A 21,906-nucleotide genomic window follows, 5' to 3' on the forward strand; every position below is an offset into this window, starting at 1 on the left:
GGGATGCTATTTCTTTCTTTCCTGACTTCTTTGAGCCCGCTTGCTTCTTCAAGACCCATTTAATTATTTGTTGGGTCTGTGATCCATTATTCCTGCCGCTTGGGCCTAATGGGTTTTTTGCTATTTACCTTGTCAATTCTTTATAGCCCTCATTATTGGGCTTTTCTGTCTACCTGGGCTTCCGCAAGTGGCCCTCAACAAATGGAAACCATTGTTTTCTTAGAAGTTGAAGAGTTTTTGTATAGAGAAACAGAGGTTTGCTGTGACTGAAATTCTTGGCTGGGTTTCATCTACAGGTGGGAAAGAAGAAGAGGGTTTGTGTGTAAAAATTTAGACTTTCATCAACTGAACTGTGGGGTGGGTCAGCCTTGGCGTGGGTTAGCCTTTGAGCTACACGTTGGTAGGGTGTTCAGAGTTGGCATGGGTTAGCCTTTGAGGTACACGTTGGTGGGTTGTTCAATGTGGGTTATCCTTTGAGCTACACGTTGGTGGGGGTTCAAAGTTGGGGTGAGTCAAAGGTTGTAGCCTTTCAGCTACATGTTGGTGGGAAATTCATATTTGGGTCAATATTTATGGATTGGGCTTTTCATCTACTTTGACAACGTAGTTATTTTTTTTAGAAGATTACAATTGTTTGGTCATTGTTGCCATATATGTGACAGTAAAAATAAATTACTATAAATTATTGGGTTATAATTAAAAAATTTAATGTAAAAAAGGTTAAAAAGACTAAATGGAAGCTTAGAGTGCCACATGACAGGACCTCATGCATTTCCACATGAGGTCTTTGATTTTATATATATATTGATTATGCAGAAGACTCATGAAATTAAAAGCAAAATTTCAGATTTCCATTGTCAAACTATGAAATGTACAGGTTAGTATGGTTCAAGACTACAAACAAATGTATTTAAACTTTTGCCTAGGTGGCTATTTCACCGCATCCTATTCCTAGTTTCCCTTTGACCAACTATCATTTCAGTACAGTTCTTTAGATGAGTAAGTCACACATACACCCAACGGATCTTGAACAACGGCACATTGGCATAATGTGAATATAGTCTTGCTGCCTCAAACAGTGACCATGTATGATAGGGAAAAAACTATGACTTTAGCAGAGGAAAAAAATTTCTTCTTGGACCATTCCAGGAAGTCGTAACCGATCAAATTACTGGAAGCCTTGTGTTGATCAATACTACAATGGTCTGTCTCTTCTCAAAAACTCAATTGATTTTAGGCTTTGGTCTTCTTGGCCTTAACACGATATAGAGGACACCCAAAACAACCAAGAAAGCAGGAATTGTTGTCATATCAAAAACCACATGTACTTTTCTTTCCCTTGTGCAATGAATTGGGTGGAGAAGGGCTATAGTTGCATTTACTTTATCAACAAACCTGTGAGAGATATGAGATTAGAGATTAAGTCAACTTTACATACAAACATGCATGATCAAATTTTGGCCTTTCATATTGTAGATTTTCTTCCAAGCAAAAAGGTAACATGACAGGCACATTACATGCTATATTACTCCCTAAAAAGATAAATAATACAACAAATTCTATTGCAATGGCAAATGATGCTCGCAACACATGCATCAAAACAAAACAGGCCAATTATGTAGTAAGCTATGACACAGATCCCAGCCAATCAGAGGAACAGACTCCTCACTCTTAAGGCTCCATTTAAATTCAAAATGAACAAGAGGAAGGAGAGGAAAATGCTCATGAATTGCTTCCTTGATCATTTTCATCATCTTCAGATTTTCCTTCCCATTGTTATATTAAATATACAAACATTCCCTAAAAGATTTGAACATCTATCATTTTGAAATTATGGAGGTTACAGCAGTGTTCAAAATAAAAGTAAAAAAGAAAAAGAAGAGAAAAACACACACACACACACAATCTCTTGCTCACTTCAAGTTTTGCATATATAGAAAACATTTGTTGCCAGCCTATTGAATGATTAGAAGAAAACAGGTTTCATTATCTTCAAATTTTCCTTCCCATTGTTATATTAAATATACAAACATTCACTAAAAGATTTGATCTATCATTTTGAAATTAAGGAGGTTACAGCAGTGTTCAAAATAAAAGTAAAAAGAAAAAGAAGAGAAAAACACACACACACACACAATCTCTTGCTTAGTTCAAGTTTTGCATATATAGAAAACATTTGTTGCCAGCCTATTGAATGATTAAAAGAAAACAGGTCTCTTTAGATTGATATTTGCTTGCATGTATCTTCTAAAACTGTCCCTTTTCTTCTCTTTTTGATATATTTCTGTTTTCCAATAAAAATTTTCAAAAAGTTTGTCTAAGATACCCAATATGTGAAGCCTAATGATAACATGCAGATACATGAGCAGTTACTTTTTGTTGTTATTTCTGTTTCACTTGGGCTTCAGAAGCCCATTGGTTTTTATTTTTTAAAATGGCATCTCAGGAGACACATAAATAAACATGCAATATATAAACTATAAAGAATTGTGCATGTAACCCAGTATTAATAGCCAATGGAAACAATAAAGAAATATTCCAAGTGCCTACCCTTTGGATGCTTCCTCTACCGTATACAGCAGTCTTAAGGCATCCAAATAACGCAATTCTCCAGTAAGAGTTGAAATCTGAAAAGACACATTTTACTATCCAATTGTAAAATTTAACAGTTTCAACAGACATGAAATAACCATCTACAAAACAATTCAAGAACAGAAAAAGTTAATTGTATCTAAACAAAGGAGTCATTTGCAATGTCCACCCTGGGCAATAAATTTTTGAGATCAACACCCTAATTTGTGATGAATTTGCAATATTCATCCCACCGTCCAAATCAGTGTGAAAATTAAAAATTAATCAGCAGATTGGGTTGTAGGGTACATTATCTGCCAATATTAACATATTGGTGCACATTAATTTGCAATGTCAACCCCATTCTAACCTAGTAATTTGTTAATTTTGACATGAATATGGATAGCATGTAGTATCATGCACATTACAAATTAATCTTGAATTAAAGTGTCGATTAAAAAAATTTAAAGTTGAGGGTAGACATTGCAGATGATCCCACAGTTTAAGGTGAATAGCTACAATTAATTTAATAGGAAAAGAAAAAGAGTTACAAGGAAAGGGCATAATAAATATTAAGATAAGATAATGACCAAGTCACTCACCCTTCTCCACAGGCTGACAACGTAGTTATATTGGTTCACAAGCTCACGTTCATGGGACAGAAAGAGTTTATAGGTTTTTTCAGCTGCCTCTTGTTAAGTTTCCATCAATAAAAACTTCAATTCCTATAGCAATAATATTTCAGGACAAAATAGAACCCTAGATGCAGATTTAAATAAAAGGTAGAAGAATGTTACAAGTAGCAGCATTTGTCAACTACAACTTTTACAGCATTTATACACTAAAATAAGTGGAAACCCCAATAATAATAATAATAAGCCATAATTTTTGGCCTTGCAGTTGAGTAATAAAATATATAAAGCTGCTGCCAGACCAAATCTCATAAGAAATCAGTCACCTCTAATAAGGACTCCATTCCTGGCTTTGCTTACCATGCAAAAGTTGCCTATACTGATACCACCATTTTATTGAGTTTGTATAAACTTAAAACTGACATTATATTGTTCATTTGTTACAAAACTACAGGAAAGGATACTTGTACGCTCCATGAGTAGAAGATGAACAGCTGAATTAACAAGTTGAATAGACTCTTCAAGTGTTGTGATGATATAGCTCCGGGCAATCGTATCAGACTGAAACTGTGATATATGCCAGCCTTGAGAAGTAATGGAAAACGGATTGCATCCTACCGACCATGCCCAATCCTGTCAAGTTGCAGACAAATGGAAAAAAAAAAAAGACCTCTGAGTGTGTGCTCGCATGTGAGAGAGACAAATAAACTTTCCTTGGTATTTCTTTATTAATAATTGTGAAATTGAACAGAATGCATCAGTATACCTTTTGTCATCACAGCAAATGACATACCTCAATTGCAGTTTCATGGGCTTGACTGTAAACAAGATGAAGAGGAAGCAAACCAGCAAGATGCTCTGAAGCAGCGGCCAATGCAGCTTTTACGGGCCTCCTGGATTTTTTTTTTTGGGGGGTGGGGGAGGGGGGAGCGCAATAAATAAATTTGTCATGATTGTGCTGCTTTTTGTACATAAATACCATTCTTCTATGCAAAATGTTCTAGACAAGGGTGAAGCATTGGTAATATATATAGGTAGACCAAAATAGAACATAACTAGCCACCTCCCCCCACACGCACAAAAAAAAGGGGCTTATCAGCTAAGAAGCACAAGAGATTCCAAAATTCCCAGCCTCTGTGTCTGACACTTGTTCATGTCAAACACGCTAAAGACACTCTTGCATACATGTCTCAGTGTGTTGCAAGGAAAAAATTTATTTAAAAAATATAGTTTGATTTTAGATATATTTTTAAAGAATTTGATAGTTGTTATTTATTTTTGAAAAATTAAAATAAACATAAAATATACCTAAAGATATATATTAATTGTTGTATCTCCACCATGTCATGTCCTAAACTTTCAAGAATTGTAGTGTCATTGTGTCCCATGTTGGGTCCATGTCCATGCTTCTTAGTGTATCAGTATATTGAGGAGCAAGAAGCATTTACCAAGTTAAGCAACTGAATGCTAGACGCATGTCCAGATAAGCACCAATAACTAAGGCAGCTACTTATCTTGTCTGTTACATTTCAGTTATAAAAGTCTTCCTTCTTAGAAACAAATTGATTGATTTTATAGCCAATGAGAACTAGCTTCAAATGGCACCTCCTCTTCATGTAAGAGCAAGATGGAGGATGAGTGGGCATGAAGTCAAGACTTCTACGGTGCATGTATAGCTTTCCAAAAAATAATATTGATTGATAAAATAGCCCACAAGCAACCATTATGGACAATCATTCAAGTTCCATCAATTGATCCCAACATTTAGAGTTCACCATAGGTCACACTGGTCAAAGCCTAAAACTAAAACAGTGTAAATTGTAGGATTCAAAGGCCACACAAAAAATTATAATGTTGTAACAGGAGTACCAAATTAGACCTTGGCTATAGTAGGATGAGGTTGTACTTGTCAAAAGAGGGAGCAACGCCAATGTGGAGTATCAAGTCTCTCTACTTATTATGTCTCCTTGGTCACTATTCCTACTAGTGTGGCAAATAGGTTGTACTTGTGGGATGGCATGGGTGACAATTTTAAGCATCATTTGGTAAGATGGGACACTGTGTACTCAGACTGCTAATGGGGGTTTAGGAAGTTAGTCACTTTTAATCAAGCTCTTCAGGAGAAGTGGTTGTGACACTTTGGGAGGGAGGAAATGCATCTTTAGAGGAATGTTGTGGCTACTAAGTATGGCGAGGATTGGGTTGAACAGAGCACAAAATCCATCTGAGGAACTCATAGGCATGGTTTATGGAAGAGCATCACGATCGGGTGGAATAGGTTCTTACAGTATGCTCGTTTTGAGGTTGACATTGTTCCATAGAATGTCCAGTCTTGTATTATTGTTCCATAGATAGAAAGGAATCCATAAATCCTTGCTGCTAAGACTGAATGAGGGTGAAAGGAGGAGCTGGGATGTGAGATTCCACTATGACTTAATGATTGGGAATTTGGTTCGATAGGCTCCTTCCTCAATCTCCTTTATTCATATCTTCCACTTTAAGAAGGTGTTGACAGATTGTATTGGAAGTTGAAAGGAGGAATGGAGAGTTTGAAATCCGTTCATTCTACAGGACCTTAAAAGACTTGGGTGTTAGTCCCTTCCCATGGAAGAGCATTTGGTGGATGAAGACCCAAGGCGGGTCGCTTTCTTTGTTTGGACTGCAGCATGGGGGAAGATACTAACGTATGAAAATCTCATCAAGCAAGGTTACATGCTAGTTGCATAGTACTGTATGTATCACCAGGGTAGAGAGACAGTGGATCATCTTTTTGTTACATTTGTTCTATTGCGTTCAATCTATAGAGCTTTGATCTTAGATCTTTTGGGGTTCAGTGGGTTTTACTGGAAAAGGTTATTAATCTATTGTTTGAATGGAATGAATAAATTGGCAAGCACTCGTCGGACATCTGGAAGCTAGTTCCATTGTGCTTGAAGTGGAAAATTTGGAGGGGAACAAAACTAACATAAGTTTAAGGATGCAGAAAGTGCAGGGACCCTTCTGTCGGCTAGGTTTACAAGCTCTTATTTAATTGGTCTAGCATTTGGAAATTTACTAATGGTAATCTCATTCTGAAATTTATTTTTTGACAAGTAACATGACTTTATTGAAGGAAAAAGAAACTCCAGTACACAAGGGATATACTATGGGTACAAGACAATCAACCTCAGGTGACAATGATGAAACATATCTAAAGAGAAGAACAAGAAAAAGATTGCAAAGATAGAATCCAATCAAAAAAAGAATGAAAGAAAAACGACTTCAGCTTGAGATTAGAGCATTCACATCCCTCAAAACTTCAAGAATTTCTTTCCCACCAAAGACACCACATTAAAGAATGTGGCACTACCTTCTAAATAGCTATGTTTCAATGAAAGCCAAATTGACCCTACCAAGAAGCTAGCAAATCCAAATCCTCAGTAGCATAACCCATTGAACCACAAACAGAAAAAAACACCATGGTCTGCAACTCATTAGCTATGGGGCAATAAAGAAGTAAATGGTCCACAGACTCCCCACTCCATTTACACATATAGCACCAATTTAAAACAATCCTCTCTTCCATAAATTATCTATAGCAAGAATTTCCCTAATGCAAGTGTCCACGAAAAGAAAGCAACTCTAGGAGGTACCTTCGATTTCCAAATATTTTTCCAAGGAAAAGGCATGGCATTAATCGTCAATAAAGAACAATAGTAACCTCCTACCTTAAGGCCCCAACCCTTTGTTGTCCTCCAACACAGTTTGTCTTCTCCACTTCTTCTCACAGAAGTAAGAATAAAATAGATCCATAAAAACCTACAAAGGATCCAACTCCCAATCCTGCACCAGTCATGAGAACTGAACATCCCAATGAAGAACACCATTACAAAATTGCAAAGATCAGCTACGGAAGAGTCCCTATCTTGACTCAAACCAGATAACTCTGGACAGGCCTATTTATGCGGACAGTCCAAAATTTATAAAATCATTGTCTTAGATTTTTTTACTCCTCTTTTTTCTTTTTTTTTTGACTTCTTTATGTCATTTTTTTGAAGAAGTCGCTTTGCAATCAAACATCTATTTACCTTTTTTTATTTCAAGAATAATAATAATATAAAATTTATAATTTAAAAAAAAAAAAAAATTTAAATTAAATTCAGAAAAGAGGGAAAAGGTTCTCACTTTTTGACCCATTATTAAGTCAGATACCATCGTTCCACAGCTGATCTAATCTATATCAAAAATGAAAGCAGTAGATTTGCAGAGATATCTCCTTTTTTTATGTCATTGGTAGTTAGTTATACACATACTACAAGCACCCAATGGGTTATGAACCCACCACCTTGCCCTTCATCCACACATGCGAGAGCAGCAAGTGCAGTTTGAGCCAAGGCTCATTGCATAGATATCTCCATGATGTAATAACTTTCAAATACGTAGGCTTTGCCATTCTCTATACTATTAAATTCCCCCCCCCCCCCCCACCCCCACCAAACAAAAAAAAAAAAAAAAAAAAAAAAAAAAAACACAACAACAAGAGAGAGAAAAAAAAACGAAAAAGACATTTTCCCTGATTCTGTAAGATGTCACCCAAAATTAATCATATTATAGAATATTATACATCAAGACAATGAAAGAATGGAGGATTAAAAACTGGGTAATATATTGTCTAAAATACTAACCTCAAATCCAACAAAAGTGAGTGCCCATTACACTGAAGATGGCTTTCCCAGGATGACTCCTCTGACTGAACAACGATAACCATGTCAGAAAGTGCCTTTGCCTGGTAATACTTGTCAACAAACAATGGCTCACTGTGAAAGAACCAAAAAATGGGTACTTCAAGGGTGGATCTGCTATGGGCATGTGACCCTACATTATTCAAGGGAAAAAAAAATGATGATGATTCCAAAAGTTATAAGCAAACAGAAAGCACTATCTCACTTATAAAATGTTTTATTTCTTTATTTTTTTTACATAAAAAAACACCAAGATCAATCGTTTATATAGATTGGATGCTAAATGATATCCAATTTAAGTAGAATTTGACACATAAGCACGGGAAGGATATGTAATCCAAAGGTGGAAGTGGTAAAATGTTATCCAATTTAAAGTTATTGAGCTATCTAAGATTAACATTAACTAAGCATTAGATTAGGTAATGTGATCCTAACTCTAGTGTGCATTTGGCACACCAAGGTCATCCAAACAAACACACTGGATGTGTGTCAACCATCAACATTCTTATCTTTTTTACTCTTCTATGTGTTTTAATGCCATTCAACATAACCAAAAAAAAAAAAAAGGTTAAACCTAGTATCATCCTACTAATTTCCTCTTTAAATGTGAGGACAACTAGGGCTCTTGGACCAATAAAGGTTCTTTTCCTAATTGTCCCACATCTTAATCTACAATGCTCATAAAAATCAGTATTTCAACCTTTTTTTATTTCAGTCACAATCATTGTACCACGTTTAAACCTTTACATGGTACTTTGAATATCATATTAAATTAAATTGTCTGGCTCACAGTTCCCACCCATTAGTAGAATCTTATATAAGGGCAAAATTTAGGTACAACTCTTTAGATGTTGTACCTTAGGCTCCCTCATTAAATTCCAACACATGGCTGAATTGAATTTAATTGTCCTTAAAAGGAAAATATTATCCATACTGCATTGGTCAATGCAACCATGTGTTTGAATTTAATTGAAAGACTTAAGGAACAACACCTAAGGTTCTATATATAAGTTTAGCTCCTAATACAAATGTAGACAGAATATGCCAGGTTGCACTAAATGAACAGCAAGACAAAATTATGTTGGTTTAGTGAATGAAAGAAAAGAGTTATGGTATCAATGAGACAAAACCCAGCCTATAAATAATCTATTTTCATGAACATATGTGCATTTTGCAGCAGAGATAACCTTTCAAAGAACCATGATCATTCAGCCTCTGCAACTGGTACTGGAGAATGGAAGAATCAAGATAGGAATTTGATGTTTTCCTATAAGTTCCATTAACAAGCAATAGAGGGACAGCTGCCGCTCTTCGTGCCACCGAAAATGCCATCGCCAAAGCAGGATCATCAGACAGAGGTAACCTACAAATCTTATCCAGATCAATAAAGCAAGCAGAAATATACAAGCTGAAAGAAGAAACAAATCTAGCATCTAATTTTCAAAAGGGAAAAGAAAATATATATAAAAATAAATAAATAAGATCAAGCAAAAGCTTCCACAATGATACCCTTAATATTAGCTCAAAAGACCTTTAATATACAATCAAACATAAAAGAACTACTTAAAACAAAAACTAAAGAAATCCAACAACAATGATGGATGCATACATATGCTGACTGAACATAGCTTTCTGAGAGGGTAATAACAGAGAGGAAAGTCCATCATTGATAGCCTTGAGATCCACAGGCAATAGTTTAATATTTCTGACTTTCTGCAACAAAAAAAAGAAAAAAGAAAAAAAAATCCGTTCAGGGGTAAAATTTCAGTTTCATTGAAGCTTGTTTGAATTTTGTAATGCACATCATACCTCCTGTGTGATGAAATATAACTGAAAGGATATCTTCTCATAATGATGAAAAGCACCATCAGCAATGGAAGGAGATATAATGTGTCTCATGGATCCCCACAACGTTGAACCTAAATGTGCGAGAACAGCATCACGCGCAACTGTGTAGTTTTGAAACTCCTGCCCATGAGGAAAAATAAATATATGATGACAGAAATTCATATATCTGATTGAAAAGGCAGAATCATCACAAGAAAAATAATCTAAACATATTGATAAGCCTTACAAATCTCGCAAGGAAAATATCAGAGTAATTACTCAAAGACAGACCAACAAGCATACCTCATGAGTATCACTGAACAAATTCCAACTCTCCATTCGCTTTAACGCCTCTATGGCCTTTTGCTTATGACTTTCATCATATTCATCACCTTCAAAGGACTGGAGCTCATTTTTCAAATCCCGCATTCTCTCATCAAGTTCTGGAATCATAATATTGAAATGTATGATTCACAAGCCATATTTCAAAAGAATAAGAAAGAAAACGGTAATGTCACACCATAATTGTTATATTCAATCACCACAAACATTATATCAAGAGGTATACTAAAAAGCATTTGGATCACCAAGCTGTCAAACCTGCAATGTTTTGACAAGTGAAGTAAAAGAAATACATGCTTTTGTCGTTCCCATATGTCATGTATCAGAGATATTAAAACCACACATGATTTTTGCTTTCCTAAACTACTTCTCAGAAGTGCTAAAATTGCATGTAAAATATATATATATATATATGTGTGTGTGTGTGTGTGTGTGTGTGTGTGTGTGTGTGCGTGTGTGTGTGGGTTCATGCCCCCCTAAACCATTCTATCTCAAAGAACAAGACTACCTTCACAGAGAGCAAGCTTAGTCTTTCTTCCCTTGCAATGCTTAAAAGCAAAAAGCTCATATATGTCAATCTCTGCCAGAAGAATATCAATGGCCTGGTGCTCTTTCTGCAATATTTACATGCACAATCAAAAGAATGAGACTGTGGAAGTCTCACAATTCATGTAAAGTACTGATGTGAAATGCAAGAACCAAAAAATCTAACATTAATGATTAATTCTTTTATTCACCAAAAAGCACATACATCACCAAATATGGAAAACTTTTCCTGAATAGCATCTTGTAAGCGATCCTCAGCCTCATCTTCAGAAATTTCTACATACAACAAGAAAAGCCAAAATTAATTATAAATAAAGAACTTGAGTAAAGAGCTAAAAATCATTATCCAACTATGCACTAAGGTCAATGCTTAAGAAGTCCACATAATGTACCCCCCAACTCCTGATTGATTAATGATTTTAAGGGATCCACAAAGCAGTCAAAAAACAATGCGAAACATAACTACACAAAATAGCATCTTATTGTGTAGCTATACTAAACACCATTCCAACAGAATAACAGCATGCACAGTAAATATGAAAGTACCTAACAACGCTCCATAAGGTTTCTGCAACATGGTGAAATACCATTAATTTTGAAGGAAAATACATACAAGAAAACAACCCAATATGATCATGGCCACATATAAGCCAACGTAAATTAAAATGTCCAAGTGATTGAAAGAGTGCAAAGAAAATTTATTTTAATTTAGGTTTATTTAATTTTTTAGAAGTAAATTGTTTTTTTTTACTATTGGTCCATTGGATTTTGTTTTAGGTCTTATTAGCTAATTAGGTTACAGGTATTTTCTTTCTCAAACAAAAAAAAAAAAAGGATATAGGTATTTTACTTAATTTCCTAGAGTCAAGGTTGTTTTCATGATTTAATAATCAGACTTCGCGACCCAATTTTTTTTTTTTTTTTTTTTTTTTTTTTTTTATATAAGTAATGAAAAATTTATTAAACTTGCATAAAAGAGTCACCCAAGTATACAAGAAGTAAACTAGGGACAAGTACAATCAAACACACAAATTACAAGCATCCATCAAAGGATGAACCAAAAATATTTAATGACTTCCTACAACTGACATCCAATTCAATAGCGTTTTGAAATCAAAAAGTTTTAAGTATGGTATTGTCCTTTCAAAATCCTCAAAGCTTTGGTTATTTCTCTCCCGCCAAATGCACCACATCAAACAATGAGGGACAGCCATCCAAATAGCACAATTACGATGACACCTAAACTTTCCTTGCCAACAAACTAAAATCTCAACTACCATCTTTGGCATTACTCAATGAATAACAAACAAAGTGAACACCATAGCCCACAATTCAATAGCAATAAGACAATGGTTTAGGAAATGGTCTACTGATTCCCATTTCCATTACACATAAAAGCACCAATCTAAAATCCAAATTCTTTGTTTCTGTAGATTATCAGTTGACAAAATATTCCCCAAAGTTGAAATCCAAACAAAAAAAGCAACTCTAGAAGGAACCTTAGGCTTCCAGTCAAAACCCAGTAATAAAAACTAACCTCAAAACCCCTACCCCTACTCTTAGCAGGCATCCAGCAAACCTTATCCTCCCCAACTCCCCTCAAAGAGAGGATTTGGGTTTAATTCCAGCAGTCTATATAAGTGTCCTATTGTAGTCTAATGGGACAAGATTATGACGAACAAAATATCAGATGGAAGTTTACCAATGGATTGATGCTGACTCAGGTGCTATTTCCTAGGTTTTCTATCACGTTTGGTTTGGTTCTAAGTAATGCTAGGTGCTGATTTCCTAGGTTTATTTTAGTTTTCTGCTCTTGTTGATTTTGTTCTACATCAGTTTTGGTATCAGGGCTCATTGTTCTACTGTACATCGCCGAGGCTGCCAAAGAACATTTTCATTTTTGCTCAAAACATTCTAACATTGAATTGTGGTATCAACACCATGACTGAGGAACCCACAAAAAATAAAATTAATTAATTAATTAATTAAAATGGAATTCTGTCAAAGCAAAAGGGAAAAGTGCACACATCAGAACATACAAATGAATAAGCACTGAAATGATGTATCAGTAGTACCTGAAACTGCACCAATCGTTTTTTCAACATTTGGTAAACTTAATTCAGTGCGCACTCCTTCTCCACCAACAGCAGGTCCCCATGACCAAGGGCCTGCACTTAAATCAATAAACGCCCACCTGATGCAGTTTATATGAATATTATGCATCAGTGTTTCAATTATCTATCTGGGTGCAGGTTAGTGTGAGAGTGAAAGAGATATTGAACCTGTCTTTTCCAATCCATGCATCAGTGAGACATTCCACATGAAGATCACCAAGATTCTCAGATTTTAATCCCTTTCCATAAAGGAGCTTCATGTCTTCATTCTTCCCTTTCAACAACTTGAAATGAAGGAATTGAAATCCATTAGTTAAAGAGTTGACCTTTGATGGCTTTCTTCAGTAACACTTCATTGGTATGCATATATATAAAGAGAGAGAGAAGCCAAATAGTATACCTGTAAAACTTTTCCCTGAATAATATCAGCAGTGTCCTTCCCCTGATTCAGCCTCTCAACATTATTCAGCGCATCTAGGCAAAGGTTGTACCATTCCACCTGAAATTACAAATGAACCCCAGTAGCAGCTAAACTATAATAATAGATAAAAAGGAAGCTCAACAAAAATAAATAATAAATAATAATAATAATAATTTTGAAGAATAATTTTATTAAAAAGATTCTACTTCATGAAAAAAGAAACAAAGTAGCCTAAAGTATTACAAAAGGAGGCTCAAAATTGCAAGAAACTTATGATTGAAATTTTTTGAAGGAAGCATATCACTGACAATAATTTTACCAGGATTTTTTGACAAATTTGGACATCCACAGGAAATTGCACCTTATAATTCTAATCAGCTTTGGAGGCCAACAAGTTATACAAGTATAACCCAAACGGGCCCAGTAATATCCCTCTTCTAAACATAAATCTTAACATGTTTACATTGTAGTTTCCTTCATTTTGAAAAGATGCATTTATCTTTCCACCTTTGAATATATCCTAATTTTTCTATTTCAAATACTAACAACATACTAAACGATAGTACTTCCCAGGAATATAATTATATTAACATTCACTTTTTCAACATTTTAAGCAAAGATTATACTAACCGTATCTGTATCTTCAGTTACAGTCCAGGCAAACTTTGCCATTGGATGCTTCTCATACAAAGGTCTCTTAATCTTATCGAGAGCTGTAAATAATTTAATATTTAGAATAATTTGATTATAAGAAAAATATACTAGTAATTGAATAAGAATTTCATTATGTCCTGAAAATTAAAACGGTAGAAATTAGAAAGGAAATTCTCATACCAAGAACAGTTTCTGGAACATTGTCTGACTGAATAATTTTTGTTTGCAAATCCTTGTTCTGTACAATGAAAATTCGATCAGTGCTGGTTCTATAGACAAAATGAAGGCAGCATAGATGTTTTTAGCACCAGCAAGAGATACTTCAAACCTAGCATACTAACTAGAGACGAGTAATTATATCTTATAAAAAATGTAAAACATGAAAATTTATAACACATATTTGAAGAATAGCAAAGGAACGCAAAAGGCAAACAAAGAAACTAAAAAGAAAAAGAAAATACCTCTTTAAGAAAGTCTATTTCTGATTCAGATAAACCTCTCCTGCAGCAATTTTTTTTTTTTTTTTAAATTACAATTAAAAGCTAAACCAAATGCAAGATAAAGTTAATTAAATCAAACTAAGGAAAGTGCAAGAATGTCTTTATAAGATAAAAGAAGAATGCACTTTAAGACAAACAGAAAGATTTAATCAAGCTGTAAGATAATGCCAGCAGTTTCCAGAAGTTCAACATCAACATTATTACAATATTACATACAATCAGACAAGTATAATAACAGGGATGAAATGTGACAAAAAGATGGTGAATTTGTGGATGATGTTTTATTACACTGCCAAATTGTAAAGGATGTAAGATTCATCATGTGTTCAGAGTGATCTGGGAACTGCTTGATGGTTCTTGAGCTACTTGTCAGCTGTACAAAAGTTCAAGAAACTAAGCAAGTTCAAGAAACTAAGGACAGCTTCATGCATGGAAAACTGCCTTGTAATTTTTCACTGTTATGACTGACTATATCGATTGGACCTCTGTTTTCCTTCTTTTTTTGAATTTTCTATCTCCTTCGTGGTCACACCACACAAAAACATTTAACATTTGTAGAGCTCACTAAATTTCTTCTAAAGTATACATTTTCAGATTTGCAAAATAAAAAAGACTATTTTTAATCTATGTTCTTCCAATTAAAAAATGTTCCCTTCAATTTTCAACATTGTTTCAAATTTTCAATCCATCTTTCTGTCAAAATCTGTCTAAATTAAAGTGACAGTGTCAATCATGTGCAAATCACAAGTCTAACCTCGTTGACACTAGCTATTTAATCAAAAGAATTTTAAGTTCAATCGATTAGCCAACAACTTCACAAGCAATTTATATACTTAACAATTGCTTTTAGGAAATTAACATAAATGTGGTAAGCATATTTTTTAGCACTAGAGAACAAGTTATATCTAAGAATAATAATTTTGATTAAATACACAATAAGTGGGAAAAAAAATAATGAATCTTACCAACATACTCACCGGTATCCATATTTAGCTCTTTTTACATCACGTTTAGGATTAAAAATGAATATGTTATACGCATTTTGAAGTTGAAGATATTCAACAAGGCTACTGAAAAGAACATCCATCATGTCCACATCAACTTGCCAAAGAGCACCCTCATCAGTTCTGTAAGCAATAAGTTTAGAGAATTACTATAGGGAGAAAAATAGATGAATCAGAAATGCCAGACAAACAAGATATATATGATCATGTAAGTTTCCTTTCGGTGATTAAAGTAAATAATGAATTAAAAAAAATGTAGAAGGAAGAAGTTGCTAATTATACCCAAATGTGGCACTTGATTAACTAATTAAGCTTATATCAGTGAAGATAATTAATAAGGGATTTACCTATTACCAGAAACATCATCTCTGCGGCCAAAAACATTGATGGCATGCTCAAAAATGGAGGTAACCTTTTCACCCATTTGTATTGCATGCACAGAAAAACTGCACAAGCACATTCTTCATCGTTACCATCATATAATAGCAACATTTATTGTTATAATTTCCAATGAAATCGAGGAAGGCAATTAATAAATAAAAATGCCAAGCCCATATTCCTAAAATGAACAAGCAGACAAAATTACAAAGGAACTTACTTGTAGTTTATGCTGCTGACAATAGGAAGATGATGACGTTGCCCTTTATCTACGCTAATTTTGTAAAATGGAGAGAGAACTGCTCCAATTTTTGGAATGCGTGTATGTTCAAAGATGTGATCAATTTTTGTGAACCACCGCTCAAGTTCTTCAGGGTGAAGCTTGAAATCTAAAGAATATTGGCATAAAGAAACAAATAAGGAAACCATCAAACCAAATTTCTAAAAATTAAAGCCAAAAATTCAGCCAGTGTATGAATATAATAAACAGTATATTTATATACCTTGGTTCCCTTTTCCTTCAAATCCAACAAAAATGAAATTCACAGGAACTGGAAGATACATGGAATCAACTTGCAAAAGCTTTAGATAATTGGCAATATTACCTGTAAAACAAGCCAGCAAATATTGTAACAGCTCAGTACTTATCATTATCAAATTGATGCTAGAGATATAGCTTTGTTTGGAAACAAGGAGACTAGAATTAAAAAAAATGAAATCTAAGGGTACAAAGACTTGTTCAGAACAAACAAAATAAGCTGCAGAGGCCATGAGCATCCTATATAATATTTTTAACAACCCCAAGTTATGATACGCTGCTTTTAAATGAGCACAGGAAGCACAAGGGAAATCAACTTTTGACACCATAAAATTTGCAATTTGCAGTTTTCACTTAAAATTCTTTTATGAGGGATCAAGTCAAACTAACATATCATCATTCCAACATTGATCAAGATTTGAAATTTTCAATTTTCCAGCAGAAAGATGTCATAATCTTCATAAATACATCCAAACCAATTATTTGAGCAAGAACCATAGTACCAAACTAAGACCAATTAAAAGAACATTTGACACTTAAGTTATATATGAAAAGTTCAAAGTCGAATAGGCAGGCACAAAAGCATTAGATATGGAATTAACAAATGGATTTTTTCAGTATACGAAAACAAAAAATCATATAACTTAAGACATTTTTTTTATAAGTAAAAATCAATAGCTTAAGATATGCCTAAGTAAACTAGTATTTGCTATCAACGTGAGATTAGAAGGGCATGGAGACTATCACAATGTGAAGATAAAGAAAGCATTCAACCTCCTGGCTATCAAGCACTAATACATTAAAGAAAATGCTGACACACTTCAGGATGATGACATATGTACAACAAGACTTGACGTGTCTGTACATGTCTGCCATTAGATATATTGGACCTTTATAATGGGCACAGCTGGGACACCTAGAGGGTACTCACAGGGTGCAGTAAAGACACCTGACAAGACATGACATCTGCAGCCAAGTTCTTTTATAGCATTGCCAAATTTTGACCCTTGACTTGGAAATGACTCTATTCAAAATTGTATTAATTATAGGGGTGGCAATTCGTGTTCGAGTGTCAGGTTTGTGTCATGTCAACTCATGAGTATTTCACTATATGGGTCAACCTTAACCTGACATGTTTATTAAACGAGTCAGGATTCCTCAACTCTAATACAACCCATTTATTAAACGGGTCAATCGTGTCAACCTGTGTATTAGATTTTATCAAAACGAAAAAAATAATAATAATTGCATCACAAACAAATAAATATTTTTTAATTTAAAATTCAGAACTAACGAGTAACTGCGTCACAAATAATAATTAAAAACTAAAACTTATCTCAATATCACAAATAATTAATCATAATATGTCAAAGAAAATAAACCACAACAACTAATAAGTTTATATACCTAGGGTTTGAAGAATATATTGGTAAAATCTCATTTAATTAAACGGGTCAGACAGGTTAAACAAGTTCCATGGGATGGACGCTAACCCAACCCATTTATTAAATGGGTCAATCGTGTCAACCCGAATATGACACGAACCCATTAAACCTCAACCCATAACCTACTAATTTCGTATCGTGTCGTGTCGGGTTTACGGGTCGTGTCAAATTTTGTCACCCCTAATTAATCAGATTTAAAATATGAACTAGGTAAATTTATATCATTTTGAAATTTACTAGTTAAAAAAAAATTAATTCAATGAATAAAAGTTGTCTTTCCAACTCTCAAGAGACTAGACAAAAGCTGGAAAATGAAGACAAAGGAAGACCACATATCAAGGAGCAAGGGAGAAAGAAGACAAAGGCCCCCCTTACCCCAATAAACTTATTGAATCTTAAATTTTAAATTAAAGAAATAAACAATTAGGAGATAAGTTAGTAGTTGCGCCCTTTCGGTGTCCTCTAAATTCTTAGAATTTGTTGTATTGCAGTGTCCAAGTCTTACCTTGGCCTATTTCCTATGTACATACCAATGCTTTGTAGACTCCTACAGGCCACCTAAATTCAAGCTCAGTAAAAACTACTAGTCTTCACCACCAAACCAAAAGAAATTTACACCTTTCCTTTTACCTTCTCCTTATTGTTTCCTTCTTGTTAGGAAAAGGGAGGGATAGTAGAGGGTGAAGCTAAACATGGCATTCAACCTTTGAGAGAATGGAATAGAGTGCCATGCATAGCCACTCATAATCTTACCTCTAAATCAAAAGATATTCCCACACACTCTTCCTTCTTCTTTTTTAACTTTTTCCTTTCTTCGTGCTGCGAAAAAGGACATCATACAACATCCTTCTGAGGCATGAAGAGTGTCTTGGGACATAGCCAAAATACTCTTTATAAAGCTGTTGATATCGCTTCGTACCAGCTGTTAAAGTCAATTTTGGACTTTCCAGGCAAAAGATATATTTTGGTCTAAGAAATTGTTCTTCTACAATTTTATTTATTTTTTAGATAATTCAACTCCCATACAAAATCAATTGTCCATCAACAGTGTCATGGTGGGGAGAGGCAACCCGTAGGAGGGAGGCACTATGGTGGCACTGATGCTAGGCTGCATTAATGAGGAAATTTGTGAGAGAGAGAGAGAGAGAGGGATTTGTATCCGTAAGAGTAAAGCCAAAAGAATAAGGAAGAAACAAGAAATGACGAATCAGAAGGGGGGAGGAGGGAGAGAGAGAGAAAAGATAAATGAAGGAGAAAAAGTGTGGAGGAGCAAAAGGAAAAGGGGAAAACAAAAAAGAAAGAAGATAAAGATGGAGAGAACAGGTGGATGAGAAACAAGAGAAAGAAAAAAGAAAGTGTTGAACTTGGGCTAGTGGGTTGTGTTAAGGTATGGACAAAAATTAAAACAAAACTGTATTGATTGGCCTAGCAATCACTAAATGAAAAGACTAGTCCATCAAAAATTTACTTCGTACAAGTTCATACTACTAATTATTTGATTTATGTGTCAATGAATATATATTTTAAGTTCATATATATACATAGAGAGAGAGAGAGAGAGGTTAAAAGTGCACTTTAAAATGGTTCAAAACAAAGTAAAATATTTGCATTATAGAAATATACATTTTATTCAAACCAAAAAAACCTCTTCTACACTTTTAATAATATAACAAGCAAACTGGATATCTGCAGTGACCCCGCCAAAAAAAAGCTCTCAGGCCTAATTAATACAATGACATGAGTACAAGACCATCTCGCTTAAGCATAATCTAAAAAATTATTTACACAAGGTAATTTAACAAGAGTAATAAATAATTTATCATATGCATTGCAAACTTATAAAAAAGGGCTAATAAAAAAAATTTCAGGAATATATTGATGAAAGACAGGTAATTACCTGCCTTGGTGTAATTGAGAGCACCCATCTTGCCAGGGCTCAAAGATTCCAAATCATCAAAATCTGAACATTAGCAGATAACATTACACGCAAAAAAAAAAAAAAAAAAAAAAAAAAAACAAAATCAATAAAACAAAAACAAAAACAAAAAAGAAAAAGACCACTCCTTAGTAATATTTATAAAAAAAAAAATGTAAAAATCCAAATATACAATATGTAAACATACCTCCACGTATAACAGACTCACTCCAAAATCTACTCTTCTCCTTGAGATTGAATAAAGAGAACACTGAGGACTTGCCTCTTCTATGAGTGCTGGGGGTAGATCCATGTGACCTGGCTGCTAAGAACTAGTACACATGCCATATATAGATCAGCATATAGTGTTGTCACTCCAGTTTATATTGATTATGAAAATTAAAATTAAATAAAGAGATGTTCATAAGCAACCTCCAGGAATCCATAAAAAATTACGCTAAAATTATTTTCCTTGAAAGCACACCATGGCAAGCCATGAATATCAAGTGAAAACCACAATAATTTGATCCTCGAAATGGTATCACAGAAATGTAAGATTGAACAAATGAAATTGAACTTTATGCATCCATATACTGAATCCAATTTCTTTAATGCCAAGAAAAGAAAAGGAAACAAAAAATCAATGAAAGCATTCAGTACAGATTTTTCAACTAAGAGGCATGAACACAGACACTAACACGACAATACAGCAGTTCTTGAAAAATTAGAAACGACAGTGGGGATACAACAGTTAATTTATTAACTAACATATATCTTGAAGTATATTTTATTTATTTATAGGGATATTTTATGTTTATTTTAAGTTTTCAAAATAAATAACAATAATCAAAATCTTTAAAATATATATATATATATATATATATATATATCTAAAATCAGGAAATTTCTTTTTTAAATCTTCTTAACAAATTGAGAACACACAAATGCAGAGTTTATCGACATGTCCAACATAGACACACTGACTTTTGGAGTGTCTGTGTTTCTAGTCTTTGAAGCTAAAAAGTGTTTTTTCCAGAATAACAAATGATTTTTTAGAGGCCGGAACTAGGTGCGACGGCCACCAAAAGCAATAAATGGCAGGTTGAGTCCAGGAATCAGCCTCTCCAAAAAAAAAAAAAATTTGGGAGTAAGGCAGCACTGGATACAACCTTTTTAAGGTGCAAATTTTAGACATTTGGTATCTAAGGCCAAAAAGCCTCTTTTTTTTTCTCTTTTTTTTGGAAAAAATTTAAAATAAACAGAGTTATTTTGAAAAATAAAGAAGGGAAATACTATTTCAATATTCAATTTTTGTCGAAAATTTTGGATTTTTTTTCCCTGCTTTTGCATAAAGCTATAACCAAACTAACCTAATTTAAAATAACAATAATAATAAATAGCAATACCAGCCTTTTGCTGTAACACAATCAATCAAAATGCACAAACATAAGCAAATATAATATAAATTCAAATGATCATAAACCTTAATTTAAATTAGAATAATTGAATGAAATGCTGGTATCCTAGTTTTTCTTTATATAGTGAAAGACTAATTCCTAAATTCAATACACAGAATCTGCTTAAACCTCTACTTCAAAAAATATATATATATTATTGATATCGAGCCTCTCCTTCACATTTCAATATTGTTTAATCTTCTGTTTGGCAGCCGAGAAAAAAAAAGTGGAAAATGAAAGAAACGGATTAAACAGTTCTAGGTTTTCATTGATTCGAGGCATTTGCTTAGTCCACATGAAGATCACAGTGAGCGCGACTCAAAATTCAAAGACAAAACCTAACAAATTTTGACGGCGATCAAGAACAACAACAACAACAACAAATTGTTCATAACGAATCCAAAGAGAGAAGCGATTGGAATTATACCAGTAGAAGAGTGAGGACGACGAGGAATTGAAGACGGAACGATTTGACGAAGAACGCAGACGCAGTAGATCTACTACTACTACGTTCAGATTCCATTTTCTTCTTCATCTGTGATCCTACGATTCTCACAGAGATTTGGCTATTTGTGATATATGTGAAAGAAATGAAATTTCATCAAGGGACTGAGTTCGAGGGACTGATGGAAGTAAAAAGGAAAAGAAAGAGGAAATATTTTTGGGGTTTGGGAGTCAAAACGTCATATGTGCTGACATGTCACAAAATTGTTTGTTGGGCACACCACTGCCACATTGCCCCTCAACAAATTTCAAATTTCACATACAAGAGTATCAATTTTTTTTATTTTTCAGTTTTTTTTCAAATAATCTATTTTTTAGAAATAATTTTTTTTTTTTT

The 21,906-nt window shown here is 34.0% G+C and overlaps 1 protein-coding gene across 2 annotated transcripts; it reads right to left on the minus strand.

The window, feature by feature from the left end:
* Window positions 1-829: 829 nt before the first annotated feature.
* Window positions 830-21,716, minus strand: LOC126706729 (uncharacterized). 2 transcript variants are annotated; one of them, XM_050406263.1, is made up of 25 exons: window positions 21,493-21,716; window positions 19,817-19,940; window positions 19,591-19,653; window positions 16,214-16,315; window positions 15,931-16,099; window positions 15,680-15,778; window positions 15,306-15,455; window positions 14,290-14,329; window positions 14,009-14,066; window positions 13,805-13,887; window positions 13,154-13,252; window positions 12,922-13,037; window positions 12,715-12,833; window positions 10,845-10,915; window positions 10,602-10,707; window positions 10,055-10,194; window positions 9,734-9,892; window positions 9,534-9,637; window positions 9,112-9,287; window positions 7,868-8,057; window positions 3,997-4,096; window positions 3,668-3,836; window positions 3,174-3,256; window positions 2,551-2,627; window positions 830-1,395 (listed from the first exon to the last, which is right to left on the minus strand). In XM_050406263.1, the coding sequence occupies exons 1-25, from the start codon at window positions 21,598-21,600 to the stop codon at window positions 1,224-1,226; spliced, it is 2,877 nt and encodes a 958-aa protein (XP_050262220.1). In that variant the 5' UTR covers window positions 21,601-21,716; the 3' UTR covers window positions 830-1,223. The 2 variants fall into 2 exon arrangements, with proteins under 2 accessions (XP_050262220.1, XP_050262221.1); XM_050406264.1 differs by lacking the exon at window positions 21,493-21,716 and having other exon boundaries at window positions 19,595-19,653; window positions 19,817-19,831.
* Between the last annotated feature and the right edge of the window lie 190 nt (window positions 21,717-21,906).

This window comes from Quercus robur, chromosome 11, assembly GCF_932294415.1.
Source record: "Quercus robur chromosome 11, dhQueRobu3.1, whole genome shotgun sequence".
Taxonomy (NCBI): Eukaryota; Viridiplantae; Streptophyta; class Magnoliopsida; order Fagales; family Fagaceae; genus Quercus; species Quercus robur.

Excerpts from the sequence above, each read along its gene's own strand:
- LOC126706729 (XM_050406263.1), bottom strand. The coding sequence starts at position 21,600 with ATGAAGAAGAAAATGGAATCTGAACGTAGTAGTAGTAGATCTACTGCG. Across the intron at positions 19,654-19,816 it reads TGAGTCTGTTATACGTGGAG|ATTTTGATGATTTGGAATCT; the intron begins GTATGTTTACAT and ends GCTAATGTTCAG. Across the intron at positions 13,038-13,153 it reads TTCAGGGAAAAGTTTTACAG|TTGTTGAAAGGGAAGAATGA; the intron begins GTATACTATTTG and ends CTTCATTTCAAG.